This window comes from Ahaetulla prasina, chromosome 1 (assembly GCF_028640845.1).
Source record: "Ahaetulla prasina isolate Xishuangbanna chromosome 1, ASM2864084v1, whole genome shotgun sequence".
Classification (NCBI taxonomy): domain Eukaryota; kingdom Metazoa; phylum Chordata; class Lepidosauria; order Squamata; family Colubridae; genus Ahaetulla; species Ahaetulla prasina.
The window spans coordinates 317459214-317484644 of record NC_080539.1 but is presented as its reverse complement, the minus strand read 5'-3'; the positions used below and the strand labels follow the sequence as shown (position 1 = coordinate 317484644).

At 35.6% G+C, this 25431-nt stretch overlaps 1 protein-coding gene across 12 annotated transcripts in view; it reads left to right on the top strand.

The window, feature by feature from the left end:
- RALGAPA1 (Ral GTPase activating protein catalytic subunit alpha 1) overlaps nucleotides 1-25431 on the top strand; it is a 127579-nt gene that overhangs the window by 91727 nt on the left and 10421 nt on the right. For 11 of the 12 annotated variants that reach the window (XM_058162265.1, XM_058162273.1, XM_058162269.1 and 8 more), the window contains 3 exons: nucleotides 8582-8740; nucleotides 9800-9927; nucleotides 23653-23777. In XM_058162265.1, the coding sequence (XP_058018248.1) occupies nucleotides 8582-8740; nucleotides 9800-9927; nucleotides 23653-23777 (412 nt within the window). Of the gene's footprint in view, nucleotides 1-8581; nucleotides 8741-9799; nucleotides 9928-23652; nucleotides 23778-24317; nucleotides 24349-25431 lie in introns of those variants that run through there. The other variant, XM_058162271.1, reaches the window with a different exon arrangement.

Genomic DNA, 25431 nt, shown 5'->3' with positions numbered 1-25431 from the left:
ATTTTGAATTAGATTCACTAACATGCAACTTAGCTATAGTCTTTCAGAATAATGTAATTCCAGTATCTAAAAGTATTGGGCCAATTTAAAATTCTTTTTTTTTCCTCATCCACTTCCAACTTGGACATTTAGAAATAGATAGAGGATGCACACTTTACCATGAACAACCATATCTAAAATACATTATCATCTAACAATTACATGTATTTGTAGCCAGCATATGTATTCAGCAACTCCAGACCTTTTATTATAATCTCAAAAATAAATTGTTTTGCACTATTGGTATTTCTTTTTTCATTTAAAATCCAATGAATTCCACATTACTGACATAAATTGAGAGAGACAGAGAATATTTGTCTTATTACAATGAATGGTTAGCTATCATTAGATTTTAAAACCTATTCTGTACATATATCTTCAGATGTTCTAATCCATTCCACAGACACATTAATGAGCACTCGTAGAAGTGCAATATTGGAAGAAGTGAGGCAGGTTGACCTCAGCATGGAGTTTAATACCTGTAACTGAATTATATCACCAACAGTTAGTATAGAAAAATAGCTATGCCTCTGGCAATTTTCAGATTTGTTCTATGTTCAGTCTCTAATAATTTCCTGTGTTATTATTTAACGGACTTTGTGCTCTAAAAATTTCCACTGATACCTTAAAAACTCCCATCAAACAGCCATTTTTCTCCTACAATTCAAGGGGCCTATTTATTTAGATGTATAGACTGACAAACGCAGAGGCTCTAAGCAGTATGTCATAACATGAACTCAGAGATTCTGATTGGGAGATTACTGATGTAGGTCAGGCTGAGTTTTTCATCTACAGTACCTATAGTTAAGATGCCCAGATTCAGGCATCATAGCAAACTGCAGTTAAAACAAAATAAGCAAATATATCAGAGTTTTGCATAGTTGTAGGAGTGAAACAACATCAAACCATGCAGAATTGAAACTCATAATCACTCATTCTCACAAGAATTGCTTATAGCAATAGCACTTAGACTTATATACCGCTTCATGGTGCTTTACAGTCCTCTCTAGGCATTTTACAGTCAGTATATTGCCCCCAACAATTGGGTCCTCACTTGGAAAAGCTCTGGGTGTGTTCCCCTTCTTAGGTGATTACAAATATCTTGTTAAGGGGACATCCTAGCAGCATCTGTTTTCTAGATTTGTGAAATTGTTAGGCTGTTGGTTTGAGCTTCGAGCTTGGCAATTTGGTTGCAGATGTTTCGTCACCATGGCTGGGGTGGCAGTTGAGACCCCCAGACTTTTAGTCATGGGGGACTTTAACTTGCCATCTTCCGGCTTGTCATCGACGGCAGCTCGGGAGTTCACGGCTTCCATGACGGCCTTGGACCTGACCCAAGTAGTTGATGGCCCTACTCACATTGGGGGTGGCACTCTGGATTTGATTTTTCTCTCTGGTCAGTGGTTGAGAGATCTGGACTTAAAGGAAATAGTCATTGAACCTTTGTCATGGTCAGATCACTCTCTTCTTCGCCTGGACTTTCTGACCGCCATTCACCACCGCAGGGAGGCGGAGTCGATACGTTGGTTCCGCCCCAGGCGCCTGATGGACCCGGATGGGTTCCGGACGGAGCTTGGGCCATTTCCTGAGGGTCTGGCTCACGGCTCGGCTGAGGAACTTGTTGCGGCCTGGGAACGGGCCGCGGCGGGGGCCTTAGACCGTGTCGTGCCTTTGCGGCCTCTGACCCGGCGCAGGTCCCAACCGGCTCCTTGGTTCTCCGAGGAGCTGAGAAGGATGAAGTGCCGGAGAAGACGCCTAGAGAGCTCCTGGAGGTCTAGCTGCTCGAAGCTGATCGACACTAGTGAAGTCCTATACTAGGACTTACCTAGTGGCATTGAGGGAAGCGAGGCATAGCTACGCCTCCCTCATTGCATCGGCAGATAACGCCCAGCCGCCCTGTTTGGGTGACTCGCTCCCTCCTACACCAGGGAGAGCGGGATGACCCGCTGCAGGGACGTGCTGAGGAGTTTAACGGTTATCTATACGATAAAATCGCTCAGCTCGGGATGGTCTGGACCAAGATTGCAGTGACGCGGGTGAGATGCTCGAGGGTGGTCTTGGTGACATCGTTTGGGATGAGTTTGACCCTGTGGCTCCCGAGGACATGGACAGGTTGTTGGGTAGGTTGAATGCCACCACGTGTTTACTGGACCCGTGCCCCTCTTGGCTGGTGCTGGCCACTCGAGAGGTGACACGAGGCTGGCTCCAGGCTATTACGACCGCTTCTTTGGTGGAGGGTGTCTTCCCGGCCGCCTTGAAAGAGGCGGTGGTGAGGCCCCTCCTTAAGAAGCCGTCCCTGGACCCGGCTGTTTTAGGTAATTATCGTCCGGTCTCCAACCCGCCCGGCGAAGGTTGTAGAGAGTATGGTGGCATATCAATTTCCCTTGCACCTGGATGAAACTGTCTATCTAGACCCGTTCCAGTCCGGTTTTCGGCCCGGTTACAGCACGGAGACGGCTTTGGTCGCGTTGGTGGATGATCTCTGGAGGGCCAGGGATAGGGGTTGCTCCTCTGCCCTGGTCCTATTAGACCTCTCAGCGGCCTTCGATACCATCGACCATGGTATCCTGCTGCGCCGGTTGGAGGGATTGGGAGTGGGAGGCACCGTTTATGGGTGGTCCCCCCCCTACCCCCCCGCCCGGCCGCAGTGGGTGTTGACGGGGGGGCAGAGGCCGGCCCCGAGGCGCCTCACTTGTGGGGTGCCGCAGGGGTCGATCCTCTCGCCCCTTCTGTTTAACATCTACATGAAGCCGCTGGGTGAGATCATCAGTGGTTTCGGTGTGAAGTACCAGCTGTATGCGGATGACACCCAGCTGTACTTTTCTACACCGGAACACCCCAACGAAGCTCTCGAAGCGCTGTCCCGGTGCCTGGAGGCCGTACGGGTCTGGATGGGGAGAAATAGGCTCAAGCTCAATCCCTCCAAGACAGAGTGGCTGTGGATGCCGCATCCCGCACAGTCAGCTAAATCTGCGGCTGACCATCGGTGGTGAGTCATTGGCCCGGATGGAAAGGGTCCGCAACTTAGGCGCCCTCCTGGATGAACGGCTGTCTTTAGAAGATCATTTGACGGCCGTCTCCAGGAGAGCGTTCTACCAGGTTCGCCTGGTACGCCAGTTGCGCCCCTTTCTGGACCGGGATGCCCTATGCACGGTCACTCACGCACTCGTGACGCCTCGCCTGGATTACTGCAATGCTCTCACATGGGGCTCCCTTGAAGGGCATCCGAGGCTGCAGTTAGTCCAGAATGCGGCTGCGCTGGTGATAGCTGGAGCCCTCGTGGCTCCCGTGATAACACCCATCCTGCGCAGACTGCACTGGCTACCTGTGGCTCGGTGCGCTCAAGGTGCTGGTGACCACCTTTAAAGCGCCCATGGCATTGGGCCGGGTTACTTACGGGACCGCCTACTGCTACCGAATATCTCTCACCGACCTGCGCCTCACAGAGAGGGTCTCCTCAGGGTGCCGCCAGCTGCAATGTCGCCTGGCGACACCCAGGAAGGGCCTTCTGTGGGGGCTCCCACCTCTGGAATGAACTACCCCGGACTTCGCCAGCTGGACCTCGGACCTTCCGCCGCGGGCTTAAAACATATTTATTTAATTGTGCAGGACTGAGCTAGATTTTAAATTACTGGTTTTAAATTGGGTTTTATTCTATATTTTTAATTCTAAATTAACGGGCTTTTTAGAATAAGTTTTTTAATTGTTTTTATATTGTATTTATATGTTTTTAAATGCCTGTACACCGCCCTGAGTCCTTCGGGAGATAGGGCGGTATATAAATTTGATCAATAAATAAAATAAATAAACCATTAGAGGAGACATTGCCAGTGCATTTTGAATTGTGAAATTGTCTCCTCTATTAGATATATATGTATATAGATATATATAGATAGGTCTTTGCTCCCAGAAGCACGAAGCTGAAGCCTGAAGATGACGAATGAGACTTCGTCGAAACGTCGCCAAGACACTTCCAATTTTACACGGGAGAAAACCCGAACAACCAAAGACCTATATACAAACACCCGTGAAAACCTCAGAAAACAAATATATATAGATATGTATAGTTATATATATGTATAGTCTATATATATAGACTATATGTATAGTCTATATATATATAGATATGTATAGTTTATTTTGTTCCTTTCTTCAGGTAATTTATAGACAGTAGCCTCTATCTTTTTAATTGTCATTTTAATCTGTATTTATATGTTTTTATTTGCCTGTGAACCGCCCTGAGTCCTTCGGGAGATAGGGCGGTATATAAATTTGATTAATAAATAAATAAATAAATAAATAAATAAATAAATAAATAAATAAATAAATAAATCTTTATGTGCATGATAATTTCTGCTAATAGTTGGCAAATCTGAACAAAGAGCAAAAAGCTAAGAGATTATTAACAGCTACCTGAGACAATGAAGACTGGTATCCCTCAGTCTTTGTGCATTCCATTTGAATTTCAATCAGATTTCTCTCAATTCTCCATCTGTCTCTAGCTGTTAAAGAAACATTCCTCTTCCTTTAAGGAGTTAGCATTTCTGTTGTTGAAATATTAATTCAATATATATAGAAAATACTATGTATAGTCAAAGCAAAAATGGTACTGCATTGGATTGAAGTGATCCCAAATCATAACTCCACCCCACAGCAAAACTTGATCTGTTCTTGAGCTAGTCTAAAGTATTTCCCCAAAGGGAAGCATATTTTTGAGACAGCTGAGGAAAAGAAAGATTCAAATGTGGGCTCATCTCATTTCTTTCAGCAAGATCTTAGAAATATTGGAGCCTTTGATATGGAAGAACATCAACTAAAAGAGTATGATTGTCCTATATGGCATTTAAGTGAAACAATGATTTTTCTGTATTCCACATTATGTCCAGCATATTTTTAAAAAGGAAACAATATCTTTGCTTCCAGTTTGATTTTTTTTTAAAAGGAATCAATTATTTTTAAAGTTAAAAAGTTAAATCATAAAATCTGCATATTTTACTGAGTGAACAAAGAGAATTTTGCCATGAAATTCAGTATTTCTTTGCAGTCATCTAGTCATTAGCACTCTCTAAGAGCTGTTGAGACCACTTGGGGGTTTATCTGTGTCCTCAGGGTCATCTGAATCAGGATGCAATTGGTTGTTGAATCTTCTTGAAACTGCTGCAAGTGTTGCAATGTAGACTGGAGATAGGTAGTGTCTTATTCCTCCCCCTCTGTGTTCCATTCTAACATAGATGGAGTCTTTTACCCTTCTTTCAAACCAATGGTTCTCCCTATCCAAAATGTGAACTTTGTTATCTTCAAAAGAGTGGCCTTTGCCTTTTAAATGCAAATGGACCAGTTGCACTCTGATTCAAATGACACTGAGGGCACAAATAAATCTCCAGAAAATACCGCAGAGAACGATTACAACTGCATAATCATGATTGATTATGATTAATTGATTGATTGATTGATTGATTGATTGATTGATTTAATTCAGTTTAGGTACCACCCAATTCCAACTGACTATGTGCAGTGCACAATACAGTATAAAAAAGCCCAACACAAATCAAAACAAGATGTTATATAAACCGACCAAAAAAAAATATCAAAAAGATGTCCCCAACTCAAGACCTGGAAAACATCCAGGACTTCAAAGTTTCCTAGAATGCCAAATGGGTGAGGACCTTGTGGATTTCAGGGGGGGTCTCTACCAAATAACATGCACTATTTACATGTTGTAGTCCATTGTATAACTGTGTAATTTAAATAAAAATAAATGCAAATTTTACATGCAGAAAAAATAAGTGCATCCTATATTTATCACTATGCCAAATACCTAAAATCAGAATCAAGTACAGATGATTAGAACATTTTAGAGAAATCTGAGAGAACCTCAGACATTTCATTTGCTCTTTGTTGTTGAAGTATGTAGTGTCACCATGCTTAGGTCAAAAGACTTCTCTGAAGCTTTCAGAATAAAAGTATAAATTCATATAAGTCTGGGAAGGGATTTTTTAAAAAATAACCAAGCAATTGGACATCAGTTATTTCACTGTCCACAACATCATCTGCAAATGGAGATTTCAGACAACCGCCATCCCAGCAGGTTCAGTCAGTGAACAGAACACACTATACTAAAAGAATCCCCTAATGTCATCAAGTGACCTAGAGAGAGTTCTCACCACTATTGATATTGATATGAGTCTATCAAAAGAAAGAAACTGTGCATGGGAGATGTCCCAGAAGGAAACCTTAAATGTCCTGAAGGAACATCAGGGGAAGATTAAAATTTGCTCATGAATACCTAGGCAAACACCAGGACTTCTGGAACATGTGCTCTGGACAGAAAGGCAAACACAGAGTTATTTAGTTGCAGGACTAGAAAACATGTCTGGCAAAAAAAAACAAAAAAACCCAACAACAGCATTTCATCAGAAGAATCTGATACCACCTGTAGAGCATGGTAGTAGAAATGTTACGGTTTGCTTTGCTGCAATTGGGTCTGGGCAGTTCACTATCATAAAATCTGCTATGAATTCTTCATTGAGTAAGAGTGTGCCTGAGGATAATGGGAGCTCATCTATCAGAAGATCAATGTTTAACTGAAAATCTTTCAACATGGCAGTGATTCTCAGCATTCCAGTAAGTCCACCAAGGAATGGCTAAAAGGAAAGTAAGAGTTTGGGAATGGCCAGGTCAGATCTAAACCCCATCATGAGACTGTAAAGTGATTTGAAACCACTTAATCATCACCCAGCTGAAAATAACCTGGATGGAGGAGTAGGAAAAAAAATTCTTCCCAGCCAGTATCTGAGACTGGTAGACAGTTATAAGGAACGCTTACTTATGGTTATTACTACCAAAGAAGGCAATACCAAGAGTGCATTTACTTTTTGCACAGAAAGAAATACATAATCTATCTGCTAATTTTTTTGTTGGATTACAAAATGGATTACAAAGTCCATTTTTCATGATTTTTTTCAATTGCTTTATATACTGTTAGGATGAAGAGAAAGATATTTATATGTCCACATATGTTTTTAAAACTCTATATGGGGTGTATTTACTTTTTCCTTTAGTTTTTTTTCTCACTGTTTTTATTCCTGTGCGCTGCATATCATTATTTATGCTAAAAGAATTGCATTATGGGTACATTTGAATATATCCATTCTGAGAGTACATTTTCCTCTTTCCCTTTTTTAAAGAAAAAGGGTTAACAATTTAACTAGGATTGGTAAAAAGTGAAGTGGGTAACAAAAGCAATCCTAAACAAAAGCAACCAGCCATCAAAAAATTGTAATGTCCTCATCTCTTCTTTAGATCAGTGGGTTCTACACATTAGTGATAATTTTGGCAAGAGTTCAAGGGTTAATGTAATAGATAAATAAAAGGAAATTGAGCCCTGCATTATTTCACTTGTCTTCTCTTTCCAAAACTAACTTACTTAATTTTTTTAAAGTAAATACTTGAATTCTTCCTGCCAGTGTTCTTTGCTTTTACTATCGTTTATTACTTCAATTATACTTGGTATCACTTAGAATGATCTGCCATTTGGAAATCTCAGTGTAGCCTGCAGCTTAGTATTAACTCTGGCTGGTATTGTAACATATACAGCATATGACATTAATGTATCAAAATTAAATTTGATCGTCCCTTCTGGTTATATTTATTTCACATTTCTTTTGTATTCAGTTAACGTAAACTTATTATGAAAGCTGACACATGATGAGGCTATAAAGGAAGAATGTTTTCAACTATTTCGATTTTTTTTAATGAAATTTCAGATATCTCTGCTTTTCCAGTGCTTGATTTCTTTTCAGTGCTTTAGTAGATATTGTAACCTGGTGCTGTAACTATAGAAATACTTTTAACTGACATATTGGTTTATGACAGTTCTGTCTACCAATAATTGCAAAACAAAAACCTTATGTTAAAATGTTGTTCATTTAAACAGAATTATAAACTATAAAAAGAAAAGTAATAAAAATAATTGTTAATAGTAACTGTTGTAGTAGCATCGTCTAGGGATTCAGTCTGGTGGTTTACTAAGATCATTTCCTATATTTATTTTTTCGTCATGTTTATATAGCCACCCATCTCACACATGTTACTCTGGGCAGGGTACAATTAAATAAACCATAAAGCAAACATTAAAATTTATAAATAAAAAGACTTAGAGAAAGCATTTTGATATTATATGCAGTGTAGCCATCTTGAATGTTTCTTTAATTTCTGGGAATTTCTATATAATTAATGTATTATCCCAAAGATGCTTTCTTTCAAAAGGCAACTGGACTTTCTTGTTTTGCTAGAAGTTGCTTCGCTTTCTCATCCAAGAAGCTTCTTCAGTTCTCACTGAATGATAGAAAATGGAAGGATTTATATCCCTTACAGTCATGAAAAACTGAAGAAGCTTCTTAGATGAGAAGCAAAATGTCTTCTAGCAAAACAAGAAAGTCCAGTTGCCTTTTGAAAATAAGCACCTTTGGGACAACCATGACTTGGACAACTGAGAATTTGTTGACATTTTGGAACTACTATGCTATTTCTCTTGTTTCAGCTTAGGCATTTAGGAAATGATGAAGTTCACATTGTCTGGTCAGAGCATACTCGAGACTATCGAAGAGGAATCATTCCTACAGAATTTGGAGATGTACTTATTGTTATATATCCAATGAAAAATTACATGTTCAGTATTCAGATTATGAAAAAACCTGAGGTATGTTCCCACTATTCCTATTCAGCTAAGACATTTAGAAAATGATGTTCACATTGTCTAGTCAAAACATATTGTCTAGTCAAAACATATTATGGATTTCAGAAGAAAACATCATTTTTATAGAATTTGAAAATATGCTTATTGCTATATATTCAGGGAAAAATTAATATGCTCAGTATTCAGAGTATGAAAAAATAAGGCATCTTCTAATGATTTATGCTATGTCCATCGATAAGGATGAGGTGCTGTGTTGGTTGCTGAGTTGAACATCTTGAAGAGTTCATTTTCAGCACAGATTTCAGCAGATCATTTGGGCTGTAAAAGAATAACATTAGTATTGTTTTTGTAATTAAATAGCTGCAGATCGACAATAGCTATGGATAATCCTGGGTCAGAGCATATATTATTGAGCTTTCTCTGTTGTAGTATCTTCCATTGGAGCACCTTCCTATCTGAGAGTTATAACCTTTCCTTCTCCCCCGCACTGTTTAAAGAATCTTTAAAATTGGGTTCTGTTTCCAGATCTGAGTGAGAATGGATTGTAGATCTCTTATGGGATGTTTCAGTTTTTTATTTCATGGTTGTTGTTTTTCCAGAGCTTCCTTTGGATTTAATTGTTTAATTGTTTTTATTATTATACGTTGTATATTGTATTTGGATGGCCTTTTATACATGCATAGATTACCATTACTCTTTTAAACTTATATTTTGATATTAATTGCATTTATAAATTAATTGTATGTTAAGGTGTCCACAAACTATTTATATTTTTTCATAAACAAACATGCCCACAGCAAATTTGGAACCTGTATACCCCTGCTTATATTTTAGCCTTTAAGAGAATTTTTTCATGATATCATTGGGTATATTAGATTAACCTTAAAATAAATTTGAATATAAGTAATTATTGAAGCAGGTATTAATATAACAAAAGAATTATCTCTTTTTGAAAATGTCAGATGATCATATTGGCATCAAGAAGCAGTAATGAGAGGTGTAAGCATTTGTTAATGCTGATTGCTAATTTAATCGCTGAATTTCTCAATTTTTTTAATTCAGGTCCCATTCTTTGGTCCATTGTTTGATGGTGCTATTGTGAATGGAAAAATTCTTCCTATTATGGTTCGAGCAACAGCTATAAATGCAAGCAGAGCTCTGAAATCGCTCATTCCATTATACCAAAATTTGTATCCTTTAACAAAAAGAAAACAGTTCTAGGACTCTATCATTTGTTTGATTTATATCCGGGGTTTCCATAAATTTAGTTTTGAAAATCTTACGATAATATTGATTAAAATAAATTGCAAGAATAAAATGAGATAATAGAAAGGCATGGCTCCAACTTGATTGTTTTATTTTATTTATCCAAATTTTTATTAGTTTATCAAACTATAAAATACAAAGGAAATATGAAAATAGTGGGAAAGTAGGAGATGAAAAAGGGAAGAAGAAAAAGTATAAGAAAAAGGCGAAAAAGAAAGAAAAGCATTGACTTATTATAGCACAATAGAATAAAATAATAAATACAATCTCACCTTTTCAATATATACTAGCCATTTCTATAACAACAAAACCCATCTAATCAGCAAAATCCAAATTTAGTTTCGTTTTTTTTCAACCTTAAGCACAAAGTCCAGAAGTTGTTTCCAAGTGAAAACAAAGTTAACTTGATTTAAAATACTTTATTTTGAATGACTTCTGAATAATATATATTAGAACCATATATTTAGAAAATATATTGTTCTAAACTAACTCATCTTTAAATGACCTGAAGAAACATTTTTTGACTATAAACCAATCCATAAATAATTTTCAAAATCAATAGCAAAGGACACTCATTTCACATACATTATATAAATGCTGCTGTTATATATTTCTGTTAAATTTCATTAATTGTAATAATGAGCTGCTACTTTTGAGCTAGTCTTTGCATCTCTTGTCAATGATATTAATTTCTTTATTGGACATAATTATTTGTAGTTAAGGTAAGTCAGGCTTCTTTTGGACATTTTCCATGGAGTTGAAACCAGTATTTGATTGATAAAGTTAGATTTAATTATATGCAAGTAGTTTAAAATCTATACCTGATTATGGTAATTAAATACAATTTGAATTTTAAGGTTGTATAAGAAGTCAAAAATATGCATTTTAAATTAACACTTATCTAACAGATATTTTTAGCAAGTATCCGGAAGATCATTTGTAATACAATTATAGGTGACAACAATGAGTCTTTGAATATCAAAATTCTAACAATTTTACTTCATTATATGATAATAATTATATAGCATTGTCAGCTAAATTCCACTCACTAAATAGTGCTGAGATTCCAAAGCACATATTGTGAAATTTATGTCCATTAAAAATAGTCTGGGACTGCAACATGTCTTGGTTAACTGTATATCAAATGTTGTTCAGTAAATTACAAGTGTATTGATTGACATATGCTGCCTAAATCAATTGTTCTGACAGCCAAAATTACAGTAATCTGTCAGTATTGATGACTGTCTTTCAGACTTTGGTACCTTTTCTTCGTTTGTCTTCTTTTCTTACTTGTTTCTAAAGTGCATTTTCTCGTAAGCATTCTTATATTGTCATGGTAGATACTTGATGGTCCTTTTTGTCCCTTGAAACCAATTTATGGGCTTGATTATGAAATTAGAGATAAAATACAGCACCAGGGAGCAGGGGTAGGCAATATTTTGCCTAATAATTGGGTTGTGAATGCAACTTAGGCTTGTTATCAGTCATTTATTAATTAAACGTTGAGAAAGTATGGTTTGTTTGCATTTTTATGGTGAGAGAAGTAATGAGCAATTCCAAAACATCACTTTAAATACCTTTGATTTTAGACATTGTAGATTCAATAGAAAACTGATTAATTTTAAACTTTTATCTTAACATTTGTAATATAGGCTGTTCGCACATCTTCATTTCAGAGATTTAAAGGGTTTTTTTTTACATTATGCTTCTGTATGTGTGGGTTTATCTATGGATCATACTGAAAATATGTCATATCACCTTTTCTGCTAACTCTTCTAATCTGTGATGATTTGCACTAAACATAGAGATCTAGTTAGGGGTAATTTAACAGGTAACTGAATAAATCCCACTAAACAAACAAAATTCTGCTCTTTCTGTCTGAAAAAGGCTTGACAAATTTGTGAAGGAATAAAACATAAATAAAATTAATATGATGGGGTATACTTATCTATTTTCCCATTAATTCTTTTATTTTAAAATGTTAATGATTTAAATACACAAGATGTGACTTTTGTGAGATCAATTTGGTTTTTACTTTGAAGAAAATGTACTTATTGTATGAAGAATTGCTAAAATCACTGTACTATTGTGCTACTTTAACAAAAAAAAATTACTTTTAAAAAAAAAATTCTACATATTTCTATATGTAGAAATACTATATTTCTACATATAGTAACTGCAAAATTATTTGGTATAATTTTAATAATCCAGAATATATATTTATGTTTAGTTAAAACATAAGCGAAGTAAAGAAGAATTTACCCGGAATGTTCTCTTAATACTACCTCTAATAGAATGAAATCTTGAAAAGTTTTTTTTAAAAAGCTGACATTATGACAATGTGAATGTGTTCATTTTTTTTAAAGAAATAGGATAAAGGTCATACATTATCCATTTCATTTAGAGTGCTTCTACTTATTGCCAGTATGGATTTTTTTAAAAACCCTGTTGCCAAGCCACGGTTCCTATCCATCTGTTCTTGCTTTTGTGAAAAGGTTCAATTTTCAGGAAAACCATGCATTTCACAGAAGGTATGTGAGGTGAAATTTCACAGAAGACATGATGGATCTTGATTCTTAGTGATAAACCAGCAGGGTTGGCATATGGTTCTGCATGATATGGAGGCTTGGGTTCCTTCGCTTTACTTTTGTGGTGTGGAGCTGATAAAAAACTGGCTCTGTATTGTTTCACTGGACACCAATCATAGGCAACAGGAACTGCCCATTTTAACTCGAGGTCCCGGGCACAGTTCACAATAGTACTATTGTCATGTTGCAAACTACTCTGAACAGCTTGACAGCTTTTAAAGGAGGGGGAGAGAAGTGTTGCTTTTCAAATTGGTGCTCAAAAGAGTGATGGGAAAAACACAGTGCTGATTTAATTAAGATTCTTTCTCTATAATATTATCAGCTTATAATAATAAATTGTTGCCTTTTTTTAAACTATAGTAGTCATCATATATAGGAATGGCAATATAAAAGGTCAGGAGTTATCAAGTCTCTGAGTAGAACAAATTTTAGTGTAAGAATTTCCAATTAAATTGTGAAGATATACAATCTGCTATAGTCTATACAGATCCATGAGCAAAAATATAATTTAGAACACTTGGATATCAGTAAATCAGTCTTCCCCGTCCTGCTCTTCACTTTAGTTTCCTTGGTGGTAATTGTAGTCTTCTACAGCTCGGGGGAGGCTGACCTAAGTAACTAAAAACATTTATTTTACTCCTATGAATCAGATTGTATATTCCTATTCTTCAAAATTTAGAAAAGAAATTCCATTAGTTTTCAAAGAAATATATAGGAAGGCATATTTTAATCTACAGGAAGGGGAAAAGGTTAAAACATTAAGAAGACTTAACAATCTCAAGGAGATTGTTAAGTCTTCTTAATGTTTTAGCCTTCAGTATCTATACTGTCTTCAGTGAAACAAGGGAAGTCCAGATTGAGAAAATACATAAAAATGAGAGTTGGAGTTTTCAAAGTAGATATTTTGGCAGCAGAAGCCCCAAAGTCCTATTTACAGTGATTTCCTTGAATATGAATGAATGATAAGTAATATTCTTTTCTTTGATGATTTAGAATATTTTATTACTTTTTAAAATATAGAAGAGTTGGATGATTGTCAGAATGGCTCTATGCCATTCAGATTCATTCAATTGTCTGCCTTTTCCAACATTCATTTCCCAAAATATTGACTACTGACAGAAATGTGTCAAATATCAGAGCCTTGTATAGGTGATGGCTACTCACAATTTGCCATTGATATTTACCAATGTTATAGCATTCTGATGAAAAGTATCCACATCTGTTTGGGATAATTTGTCTACCAGAATTCTACAACATGGTTGCTTGAATATTATTGATACCTTTAGTATAACCCAGTGCCCCATAGCCTCATCAGATGTTCTTTTATGATACCATGAATAAATGATCATTTCAGTAACCACTCACTTCCTGTTACACTTTTCTGTTTATATACACCAGTGATGTGAAACTGGTGGCCCAAGGGAAAAACATCACAATACATCACGTGACAGCAACATGATGCCACGAGTTTGACACCCATGATATACACTGTGCCTGTTCAGGTAAAAATATTAATATCTTGGCCAGGTCTTAATGTTATGTTTTTTTCTTAGCCTTCTTTATTGTCCATTCCTTCTAAGCCAGATATCCAGTGATCAGGATTACTCCTAAACTTGTAGATAACCCTCTGAGTCAACAGACAGAACTTTTAATAATAAAGTTAGGTTGTTATGGCTCTTAAGCAGTCTTTGAATTTGGGAACCATAACATTTTGAAAATGTCTTATCCCAGTACCTAGGTAGGGTCTGGATGGGGAACAACACGCTTCAGCTAAATCCTGGCAAGACTGAATGGCTTTGAGTTCTGGAGCTTTCCGATTCTCGGGCTATGCCATTTTTGGTACTGAATGGAATTGCACTGCCTCAGACAGATCCGATGTTCAAACTGGGGATCCTCCTGGACTCACAGCTCCTGCTTTGAAGAGCAGATGGCTATCATATCTAGGAGGACCTTTGCACAGCTTCATGTAGTGCACAATTGCACCTATTCCTGGATTCGGGAGATCTGCTCACTGTAACTCATATCCTAATCACTTCCAATTTGGATTTGTGCAGTACATCATATATGGGGCTGCCCTTGAAGACTATCTGGAAGCTTCAGCTGCTGCAAAATGCAGCAACATAGACAATTGCCTGCCTCTGGAACAGTACTTGTTTCATCTGTGCTCCATGGACTCCATTGGTTATCAGTTGGATTCCAGCTCCAATTGAAGGTGCTATTTTGCCTTTTAAAACATTTAATGGCATGGGATTGGGTTATCTGAGGGACCACCTCTCCCTGATTATATCTGATCATCAGTGTAGATATAGAGATTTTGTGGATTGAGCATTCTAGTACATATTTTACCCTAGAGCCTGTATGACCTTTCGGATCCTATAGTCAATTTCTTTGTCCAAAGATGCATCACTATTGCTACCCAAATAAAATATGTTGACTTCTGATCTTCAGAGGACCTGATTTTTTTAAGGGAATATATTTGATCATGAATGAGGAGTGTAATTGATCATAAAAAGCAGGAAATTTTTCTAGAAGACTGCTGACTCAAAGTTGTAGGATCAGCTTCATTTTTTATCAGAACTACATTATTCACCAATTCATGTATCGTATTTACTCTAATAATTTGTTTAGTCAGCACAAAATTCTACATCCAGTGCAGCCTTTTTGGGTTGATTAGTATAATTTACAATATATAGGAAAGTCCAATTTGCTGCTGTTATACATGAGTCAGATTGTAGCTGCCTGGCAAATTATAAAACAATTTCAGAGAATCTTTTTTTTTCCAGAGAAAAACAGTATGTGGGAAACAAATATAAAGAGCTTCCTGGAATTTCATGGACTTAGTTTGTTTTTAAACAATATCCAATCAGTATGCTGCATATATTTCATAGTTGGTGACATACAGGTAACTGTATGCTGAATTGCCAGGTGGTCTTTAGTTAGACTAAGGATATTAGCTGGAGCCTGTTTGGGGTAAAATAAGGGTGCAGATGTAAAATGTGCCAGAACTGACAAGTATTGTGTCTTAGTGGTAAAATGTGACAGGACTGACAAGTAATGTATCTTTAACATTAACAGAGAACGCAGCATGTTACTATGTTGGGTGATCTTGTCTTGTCTCTGTCTTACTAGAAATCATTGTAAAAAGCAGTGCTTCCCAAACCTGGAAAAATTATCCAAAATGGGATAAATATGTTTTTTCTTTGGGTGATGACACACAAAACAGTTACCTGGTCACAATAGGAACACATGGATTGTCTTAAAGTGTTTTACCTACATTGGGTAAAAATGATTTTCTGATAAATGGTTTTAAGTAATGAAGGAAAATAAATTGGAAGCACCATATAAAAACTTTGGTGGATTGAAGGTAGGAAATGGAGATCAATATTTATGGGCCCATCTGTTGCCAATCATAGCATGTGAAAGATAGCAGAATAGTAAAGGAATATGATAAATAAATTGAATGAAAACAATATTGTTTATGAAATCAGAAGGTCTTATGGAATGGAATTGATGAATACATACGTGGAATAAGAGTAAATATTTAATTATGAATGGAAGAGCTAAAATTTATTCCAGAAAGTATGTATTGTTGCAGGTTTCATCAAGAGGGAACATAAAAGCTTGTAGTTGTCACATATTATGCTCCAGTGAATGTGATAAGAGAATGCTGTAAAATGAGTATAAGAAGTTATAAATATTATGAGAATGTAAAAAAATAGTAAGATTGCTTATGACTGATGAAATGGTAGAGTATGAATCTGAACTGCTTACAGAGTTCTTGTTCAATATGGGCAATTGTCTGAGCTTGACAATTAAAATAATTGTTATTTTACCTAAAGAGAACTGGGACAAAAGTGAATGAAGAAATCGCAGGGGGATTAGTTTGTTAAATTTGCCTGAGAAGATGTTTGGCAGAACTTTTATTGAAGTGGTTCAAGAGCTAATAATGAGTAACATTTGGGAAATGCAGGCCATTTAAATCAGATTTTTGTTCCTGAGCAGGTCATGCCATCTACACATACATGAACGTGTTATAGAAGTAGTATAATTGTAGATTTAGAGCAAGTGGATAAGGGAGTGTTTTGCATAAATCATGGAGTTGGGAATGCAATAAGAGTACTGTAACGTGTGATGGAAATAAAGCATTCAGTGAATAAATGGGATGCTGAGCAATTCACTTAACATTGAGTAGGAAGTAAGAGAAGGACATGCAATGTCTATTAGTTTAATACATTGTTCAATTAATATATAATAAATACTTGTAATGATATTAGAGGTGCATTGTTTGAGAATACCATGGATGTGAGTGCAGCCGGTGCCATGTTGCTAGTTGACAATCTGAGTGGTTTGCAGCAAATGTTAGACAGATTGTCCAGTGCAGTGAGGAGTATGAATTTAATGTTAATAGATTTAAGACAAAGTTAGTTATTTGGCAGGGAAAATAAAGCATCTACTTCAAAATGGCAAAAAAAAAAGAGCCAATAGATAATTTTGTGGTTACTATATGGTCAGTTGCAACAAGCGAATGTTTGTTTAAAAATCATGCTTCTGCCCTCATTTGAGAGTTGCATGTGCCAGGGGAAACAGTAAAGTATATATAATGGAAATTGGTTGTTTAAGAAGGTGGGTAAAAGCAGAGAAGGGAATGAGCGGAGAAAGAGATTGAGTCAAGAATGAAAGGATGTTGTGACTAGTATATTGACATGGATGATTTGGTCATATAGCGATAATGAATGAGTATTGAATTGCAAAGCAGCTGCATGAAGCAACAGTGAATGAATCAAAAGGATTTGTAAGACCAAGAAAGTGGTATTCTTTGAATGGAGCTGGTGAAATCCTCAGAGAGATGTGAGTTTAAAAAACAGCATATGAAGGAAAACAATATAATTGGTATATATTCATATGCATAGATGTTTAGCTAATAATGAAAGGATCTTATGGTAATCATATGACTTCCTTAATAATTTACTCTTATTTGTTGTTTATTTTAAATTTGTATTGATAGTGTGATTTAAAATATTTGTTTGTTTCATTAATTAATTTCTATAACCACCCAGCTTAACCAAGTGTTTCTGGACAGTTAACCATTCTAACAGTATAAAACAAAACAATTTTTAAACCATTAAAATTATAAAAAGATCCCCAAAATAAATAAAAATAAGCAGAGCCATGATGATTAATCAACTAATAGTAAAGCCATGTAAGGGGACCCTTAACAGATTCCAAGCCCCCTAGCCAAAATATTGTGCTTGTTTTCAAATAAAACTAGTACAAAAGATTTGTCAATTTGTGCCCATGCATTTGCTTTTGATTTACCATAATTTAGATAACATTATGACAAGTTGATCTTAAATAAACTTCCACAAAGTTTTTCACTTCTCTGACATTCACATTAAAGTAGATAAGTATAGGATGGCATAATAATACTTTAAAAAGTAAGTTGGAATTGATGGGATGGGCACAGTTCTGTGATTCTCTTCAGTTTTTTTCAGTTAACATAAAAACAAAGTAAAACCAAGTCACTCATGTACTTGATTGATTAGAATGTATAAGAGATCAAACTAGAATTTCTGCTTATATTACTGAGGAAATATATTACTGCTATATTTCATAATAGTAATTCATTGAATACCCATTCTTCCGCTTACTACAGGGATAGATTATATTTAAGTCAAGATTAATGGATAGATTTTGATGTTAAAATCCAGTCTCTTGACCTGCCATTCCCTAGAGGCATATAATGCATTAGTTTAAACCAATATGCAGCTTATCAAAGATACTGTGACACAGTCTTAAATGATGGTTTACTGTGCAAAATTACTGCTTTCTCTGATAATAAAATCACTATTTTGTGTTCTTGATCATTGCAATATTAAATAGAAATGTAATCAAATTACTGCACATTTAGATACAGATAGCCCTTAAGTAATTGTGCACTGTAAAATTTCTATATTTATTTTTCTTCATGAAGTCTGTCAGTGTGCATGTTCAGTAAAATAGGATACTTGGCTTTATTTAGCTGAAGTAAAAACTTCTAGAATCATAGAATCACACGGCTGGAAGGCACCTTGGAGATCTTCTAATCCAACTCCCTGCCTATGGCAGGAGACTTTATATCAAACTGGACAAATGGTTGTCCAATTTTTACTTGAAAACTTCCAGCGATTGTACACTGACTACTCCAGGAGACAAGCTATTCCATTAGTTAATTGTTCTCACTGTCAGGAAGTTTCACCTTTGTTCCTTCCAGACTGGATTTCTCTTTAATCAACTTCCACCCATTACTTCTTGTCCTGCCCACAGGAGCTTTGGAAACTAAATCAACCCCACACCTCTGTGGCAGTGCCTTATGTACTGGAAGACAGCAATCATGTCACCCCTAATCCTTCTCTTCATTAGAGTAGACATGCCTAGTTCCCTTAACTGTTCCTCATATATTTTCTTTTTCTAATTTCAGTTTTTATTTCTAAAACTTGTAACTCACCAATATTTTTCCTTTTATGTTGTATGTTCTATCTATTATAGATGATGATGTCTCTATCTCTAGGCCAAGCACAGAGAGTAGAAAGGAATTACATTCCTCATGGGCTTTAATGGGGCTTGGTTGGGCCAAGGTGAAGAAGGAAAAGAAGGTTTTCCTTGCTAATGAAAAGACAGATAGCCTCCAGTTCTGTTGCCAGAATTTCAGGTATGGCCGAGTATTATATAGGCAGTATTTAGAAGTTGTTTAGATTATCTCTTCCTGAGAGCTTTCATGCTTATTTGATCCTCTTTGAATCAGTGACTATAACTATGGCTACTACTACTATTATTAACAAGGTCAGAGTTGGTTATTAACCAACTCTTAATCTTAAGGATTTAACATCTGTAGCTATTGTCTAACTATCCCACCTATATAAAGAGGCTTTTGTATAGTAGATATAGCCTGCAAGTACATTTCCAAAAGCATATCTTTAGTCAAGAAGACTTCATAACAGATTGTTTTTTGTAGTTAATATCTATATATTCTAATGAGTATGGAATACAGTTACATCGACTTTGGCTACCATAATATGGTTTAAAGAAAGTGCTATTTGGTCTGTCAACTGAGCTTTTCTCAAATGATTAAAGACAAGCCATACAGAATGATCAGGACTCAGATTTCCCCCCATTTCTTCTGGAATTGAAAGGACAATTTGTTACTTTCTGTGCCTTCGTCTTTGTAAGAAAAGATAATGCTATCCTTCAATAGTAGCAGTTCTGATGATGATCTATCTTTGCAACCTTTTTACTCAAGCTGCAAGCACTGAAAACAAACTTTGCTTCACTTTTGTCCTCTCTGGATCTATGCACACTGTATATAATAAAATAAACCTTTAAAAGGTTTCATTTAGAGACCTTGAAACAGGAACATTTTGAAAGCAGGTAGGTGTCTCCACCCTGCTTTCCATACAGCATTGTACCCATTCAAACAGACTTTTAAAAACAGCTTATTTTGATAGCAGGCTGTTCTCCTGTGGGCCTTCAGCCTTTGCTTCCTGGCAGCACCTTTGGTGCGAAAAGAGAGTGCTCAATTGGGAGACTATCAGTGCCAGCATGCATAGAGTGATAAGTTAACACACCACTGGGAATTTCTGGGGCCCACCAAGATACTTCACTTCTAATGTGCTAACAAGCTCATTTTTCTACCTCTTGCCTCTTCAGTTATTTTTTTTCTCAGAAGAGCTTAGAAGTTGAGTGCATCAGGCATAATGAAAAGCTCCGTAGGAGGGAGAAGCAATAACCCAATTTTTCCCTTTTCAGCCAAATAGAAAATTAGTTTCTGGTAATACACAAAGGCCAGTATTTTTTGTGCAAGGGGCACTGCTGTGAATCAAAGGACTCTATTAACTGCAGAAAATTCAGCAGCTGTGAATCTCCCCCAATGGAAAAAGTGCTTTTCAACAAGTTGTGAGATATGTAGTATTATTTAGACTTCAACCATCAGTTTCATCCTCTACCACTTATATACAGCCTCTTAAAAACAGTACTATATTACTCTTCTGTGTTAAGGCTTAATCTTGTGTATGTCCCACAACCTAAGAAGCTCCACAATAAGGAGGTGTTCTATTTCTCCTTGTTCTACTACTTATGCTATTAGTTGTGATTATTTCAAGAAAAAAATGATTCGCAGTGTAATTTTATGAAGACGGTTGAGCCAAAGCAATGTATAAATATAGTAATCAGGTTTATTATTGCCTTTTCTGATTCAAAGCACTTTTCTCTATGCATGTTTTCTATATATAATTAAAGTAATGATCGCTGCAGAATCCAGTTAATTATTTAAATATAAAGGTTAAGGTGGAGGGTTCAGTGTTTATTGTTTAAATTTCCACTTGCAATCATGAGACAAATATTTGCTAGTCTGAATATTAGTGATGGATAAAACCGTAATACCTCAAAAGGAAAAATAAAGTAAATTGTTATTTTCCCGTTTCTAATAAATTATTTGAAGGAATAACTTTTTGCAACTGAGGTAATAAAAGCAAAAATAAAAAGGAAGTATATGAATAAATGAAGACTATTTTACAAGTAAGAGACAAGGAATTATTCATTTGATGCAGGAGAGAGGATAGTGAAGAGCTATTTGGCTGTTTTTCTGTGGTGGATGATATAAGGATATAAAAAAAAGTACCCTACAGGATTGAAGATACATTGAAAAACATCAAGTTGGTTGTCTATAACTGTAAAATGAATGCAGCCCTGAGGTTGTGGTTTAGGAATGTGTACATTTAGTTTTTTAAGATCCCAAAGACAAGGAATGAGTTCTGTATTTTGACATGAAAATTTTAAGAAAAAACGAGGAAAAATGAAATGACTATCCCTATCAGACATCCTTTAATTAAAACACTTCTGTGTGATATTCCAGACACAAAGTAGATGACAATTGCTCATGCATATTTACTTTATGTCACTAGGAAAAGGGAGAGATGGATGGATGGGTGGATGGGTGGGCCTATTGAAGTTTGATTGTAGAAGGTACTTTGAATATATTGTGTGAGTCTTTGCAACACAGTTTCCTTTCTTGACTTAAGTAGATTTAAGAAAAGTGGTTCTGTGTTCTATCAAGAGATCTCAAAATCAACAGGAATGGGAATCTAATATCCTTCAGTGTCATATATTAGCATCTAATCATTTACAGCAAGTAGAACTTATTTTCCAATGAAGATTCTACTAAGTTGACTTTTCATTTGTTTCACTTGCACATTTTAAAACAGGGCTGCAAATAATTTTGTTCTATTAGAAGAATAAATCTGAGTGATGTTAAGCATATCTTTGCATAAAAAATAAAATAAAATATAGACCGGCAAAGATTTCCTGATCCAATGAATATAGCAAGACAACTTTTGCGAGTTGCATGAGAACTGATTCTAAGCTCAATAAAGCAGCCTATAACACCAAAGCAGCATGATATTTTTTTTCTTGATAATTGTACGTTGCTGCCTGCTGTTTTACATTTTGACAGCCATTTCCATAGCTGCTTTCATGAACACTAGAAATATTCTCTCTTTTTCTCGCTTTCTCTCTGCTAACAATAAAGTCAGGGCCTCTGGAACAAGCAGCCTGGAGAGGGTTCTTCAAAAGCAGCGCTTCAAGGTACCAGCCTCTTGTCGGTAATATCAGAAAGAGGAGGCTGTAGGACAAAGGCAGAGAACGAGGGTGTTTTATTTTTTTATTTTTTTGACATCCTTGGGATATTTACTTTCTTAATCAGTGCTCAGGGATGCGATCGGATGTTTTTTTCCCCCTTGTCTCATTTTTTTTCCTTATGCAAAATATTTTAATTTGCATTTACAAATGAAATTCATTACATGCTTTCATTCTGGATTACGGTTTTGAAAGTTTGTTGTTTTGCTATTTATATTTAAATTGAAGTCCTGCACTCATCTGCTACTAACATATGAGTAAATATGTACAGAATTTCAATGTCAAATCCTATTTTGAGAGGGTGGTGACTTTAAAATAAAACTTTTTTATAAGCTAAGATGCAGGCACCCAAGATAGTTTGAGAGAGGTTTGGTTATATTTTTATATGCTATATTTTATCTGAAAATGGCTGTGTAATGCAGAAATACATATATAGCTTGTCAGAATTTGGACAGATTGGATTTGGTCATCTCAACTGATTGTAGGATGCCTCGGGTCATCAGTGTGGGATCACTTACCAGAACATTTGTCTGAAAGTTATAGAGTTACATAAAATCAAATATTGCAGTTTCAAAATTGGCGGCTTATGATTTGGATTACTGAATGTGAAATATAACCCAGCTTTCTGAATCATTTGTTTTATGTGGATGAAAGAAATTACGAGCCATATTGGCACAGTAGTTAAGGTGCTGGCCTAGAAACCAGGAGACTGTGAGTTCTAGTTCCCCCTTAGGCATGAAAGCCAGCTGGATGATTTTGGGCCAATCACTCTCTCCCAGCCCAACCTATCTCACAGGGTTGTTGTGGGGAAAATAGGAGGAAGAAGTATTATGTCTATTCACTGTCTTGAGTTATTTACAAAGTAATAAAGCTGGGATTAGAAATCTAATAAATAAACCCCACATCCTACCAAAGCCATAGGACTTTTGTTGTTATCACTTTTATTATCACATTCTATGACTGTGATCACACTTACTCAAAAGATATGGCTTTGTTATTCCAAAAGCTTTGAAGTAAGAATGGTTATAAAACTGATCTTTTAGAAAGAAGTCATGAGAAACTCAGACCTAATTTGAAAATAAAATCTCATTCAAAAATAAAGTTTGAACTAACACATTCAGGATTTAAGTGAATGGAATGATCAGTAGATGTTGAGAGACTGTCAATTTTAGTTAGAAAGCCATAAATTAAACATAGTGTGTCAGAAATCTTAAAATCTAATGTTTCTTTTATTTGATCCTTCAGCTTCTGGAGATTGAGAAATAAGCATTTACAGTTCAATTGTAAAATACTTTGTACATAAATCCATTGAAAGAAAACAAAAATATCACTGATTAAGGCTGTATTTTCTTTGCTTTAAAATGTAAATTCTCCTTAACATTTGAATTCAACAAGCTATGAGGAAAGAGCTCGGTATCTCCAAACAATTATTCAACATCACCTAGATCCTTCAACATTTGAGGATTATGCATCTCAGGTGTTCTGCCCAGCATCCTGCCACCATTTTCCCACAGAAACTGGTAAGAATATAATAAAAATAAAAAAAATTTGTTAAATGATAGCCAAAATGCAGTATTTACAGGTAACCATGTATGTATATGTGTGTATGCGTGTGTGCATGTGTCTGTATGTATAGCATCTCAAACAATAAAATTTTATTCTTTCTCAAAAAATCAAAGCCATTTAAAACTTTTCACTTTATACTCTATAATAGAACTTTTCATATTTATATTATTTGTGAATGTTTCTGAATACTTAAGATTTCTAAATATAGAAACTGATCCATAAGCCTAATTGATCTACATTGTTTTTAAGGAAAAATCATTTCTAGTCTTGTTCGGTAAACCAGAAAGAATATCACCACCGTTATCCTGTTAAAATATGTTGCTACATTGTCATTTTCACCAATAAATTTACATTTTTGAAATCTTCTATAAAGATACTGCATTTTCAGTTACTAATAAAACAGTAATCACTTAAGAATATGAGTGGCTCTCAAGGCCTATCTGTACAAATAATTTGAATTCCTGATGATTATTTCATTTATTTCCCCTCTTTAGATCATTAAATATCAGTTCTGTTTATCAGAAGGTAAGACAAAGTGTCTAAAAAAACCCCCTCTGTTTTATTAATCTGTTACTAAAGCACTAAGCTTGTAACCTTGTTGTATGCAAACTTTCCTGACTGCCCTAATTTTTACTATTAAACGAGACAGAAATTCACACTGACAAATTACCACTACACTTTATTCAAGTTTAGTATTTTACTAACTCCAGGTCTGCATGAAACACTAACACTGTGGTTCTGGGATTAAGGTAACTAATGGAGAGACATCTGTTGAGCAAGTCATTCTTGATTGTGTCTGACCTTTTGTTTCTCAGCATGAACAAATAGTACTGGATGGCAGTGGTGTGATCTGTCCCCTGTCCTGTCTTTCTTCCATGTCAGCAGATAGATTATGAATTCAGTGTAACAAGCAATGATAAGAGAAAAGTCATTTGTTTTTGGTGATAAAGTTTTATATTGTAATCATGTGAAATAAATTGAAAACATTACCAGTGTTATTATCATCACCTACTTGCAATAGAGAAAAATCTCAGCAGGTTTTTTTTTTTTCCTGAATATGATAGATGGAAATTTGGTCATCAGTGAAACAGAAATTTTGAAACCATATTTGAATTTTTATATAAAATTTAAAGATAACACAAAATATATGGAATACGAGTATCATCATTCAAAGCAATACTTTATTTATTCTGGTACTTGCGGGTTTTAAATGAATAGCAAACAATAAATAATGAACAATAAAGTGAAAACTGAACAATAAATGCAAATGTCTGAGTGTAATAAACAACTGAATGAAAAATAAGAATAGTTTTGTAAATAAATACGTCAAAAAAAGGTAAAGAAAGATTTTTTTAACATTGGGAAATAACTTCTTAAAATAAACACTTTGTTTATGGTCTGGTCAGTAATTATGATACCTAATGTTAAACTTATCTCATAAAATGTCTCACTATGCAAGAATAGTGATTGCAGGAATTGAATACTGTACCTTTTGCATAATAAAATAATAATTTGTGGGCCTAGATTTATTTTTCCGTCCTAATATGTCTAAAGCACAAAGTAAACATTCTTCTGGCAGTAAAACATTTTATGTACGAATAAAATATC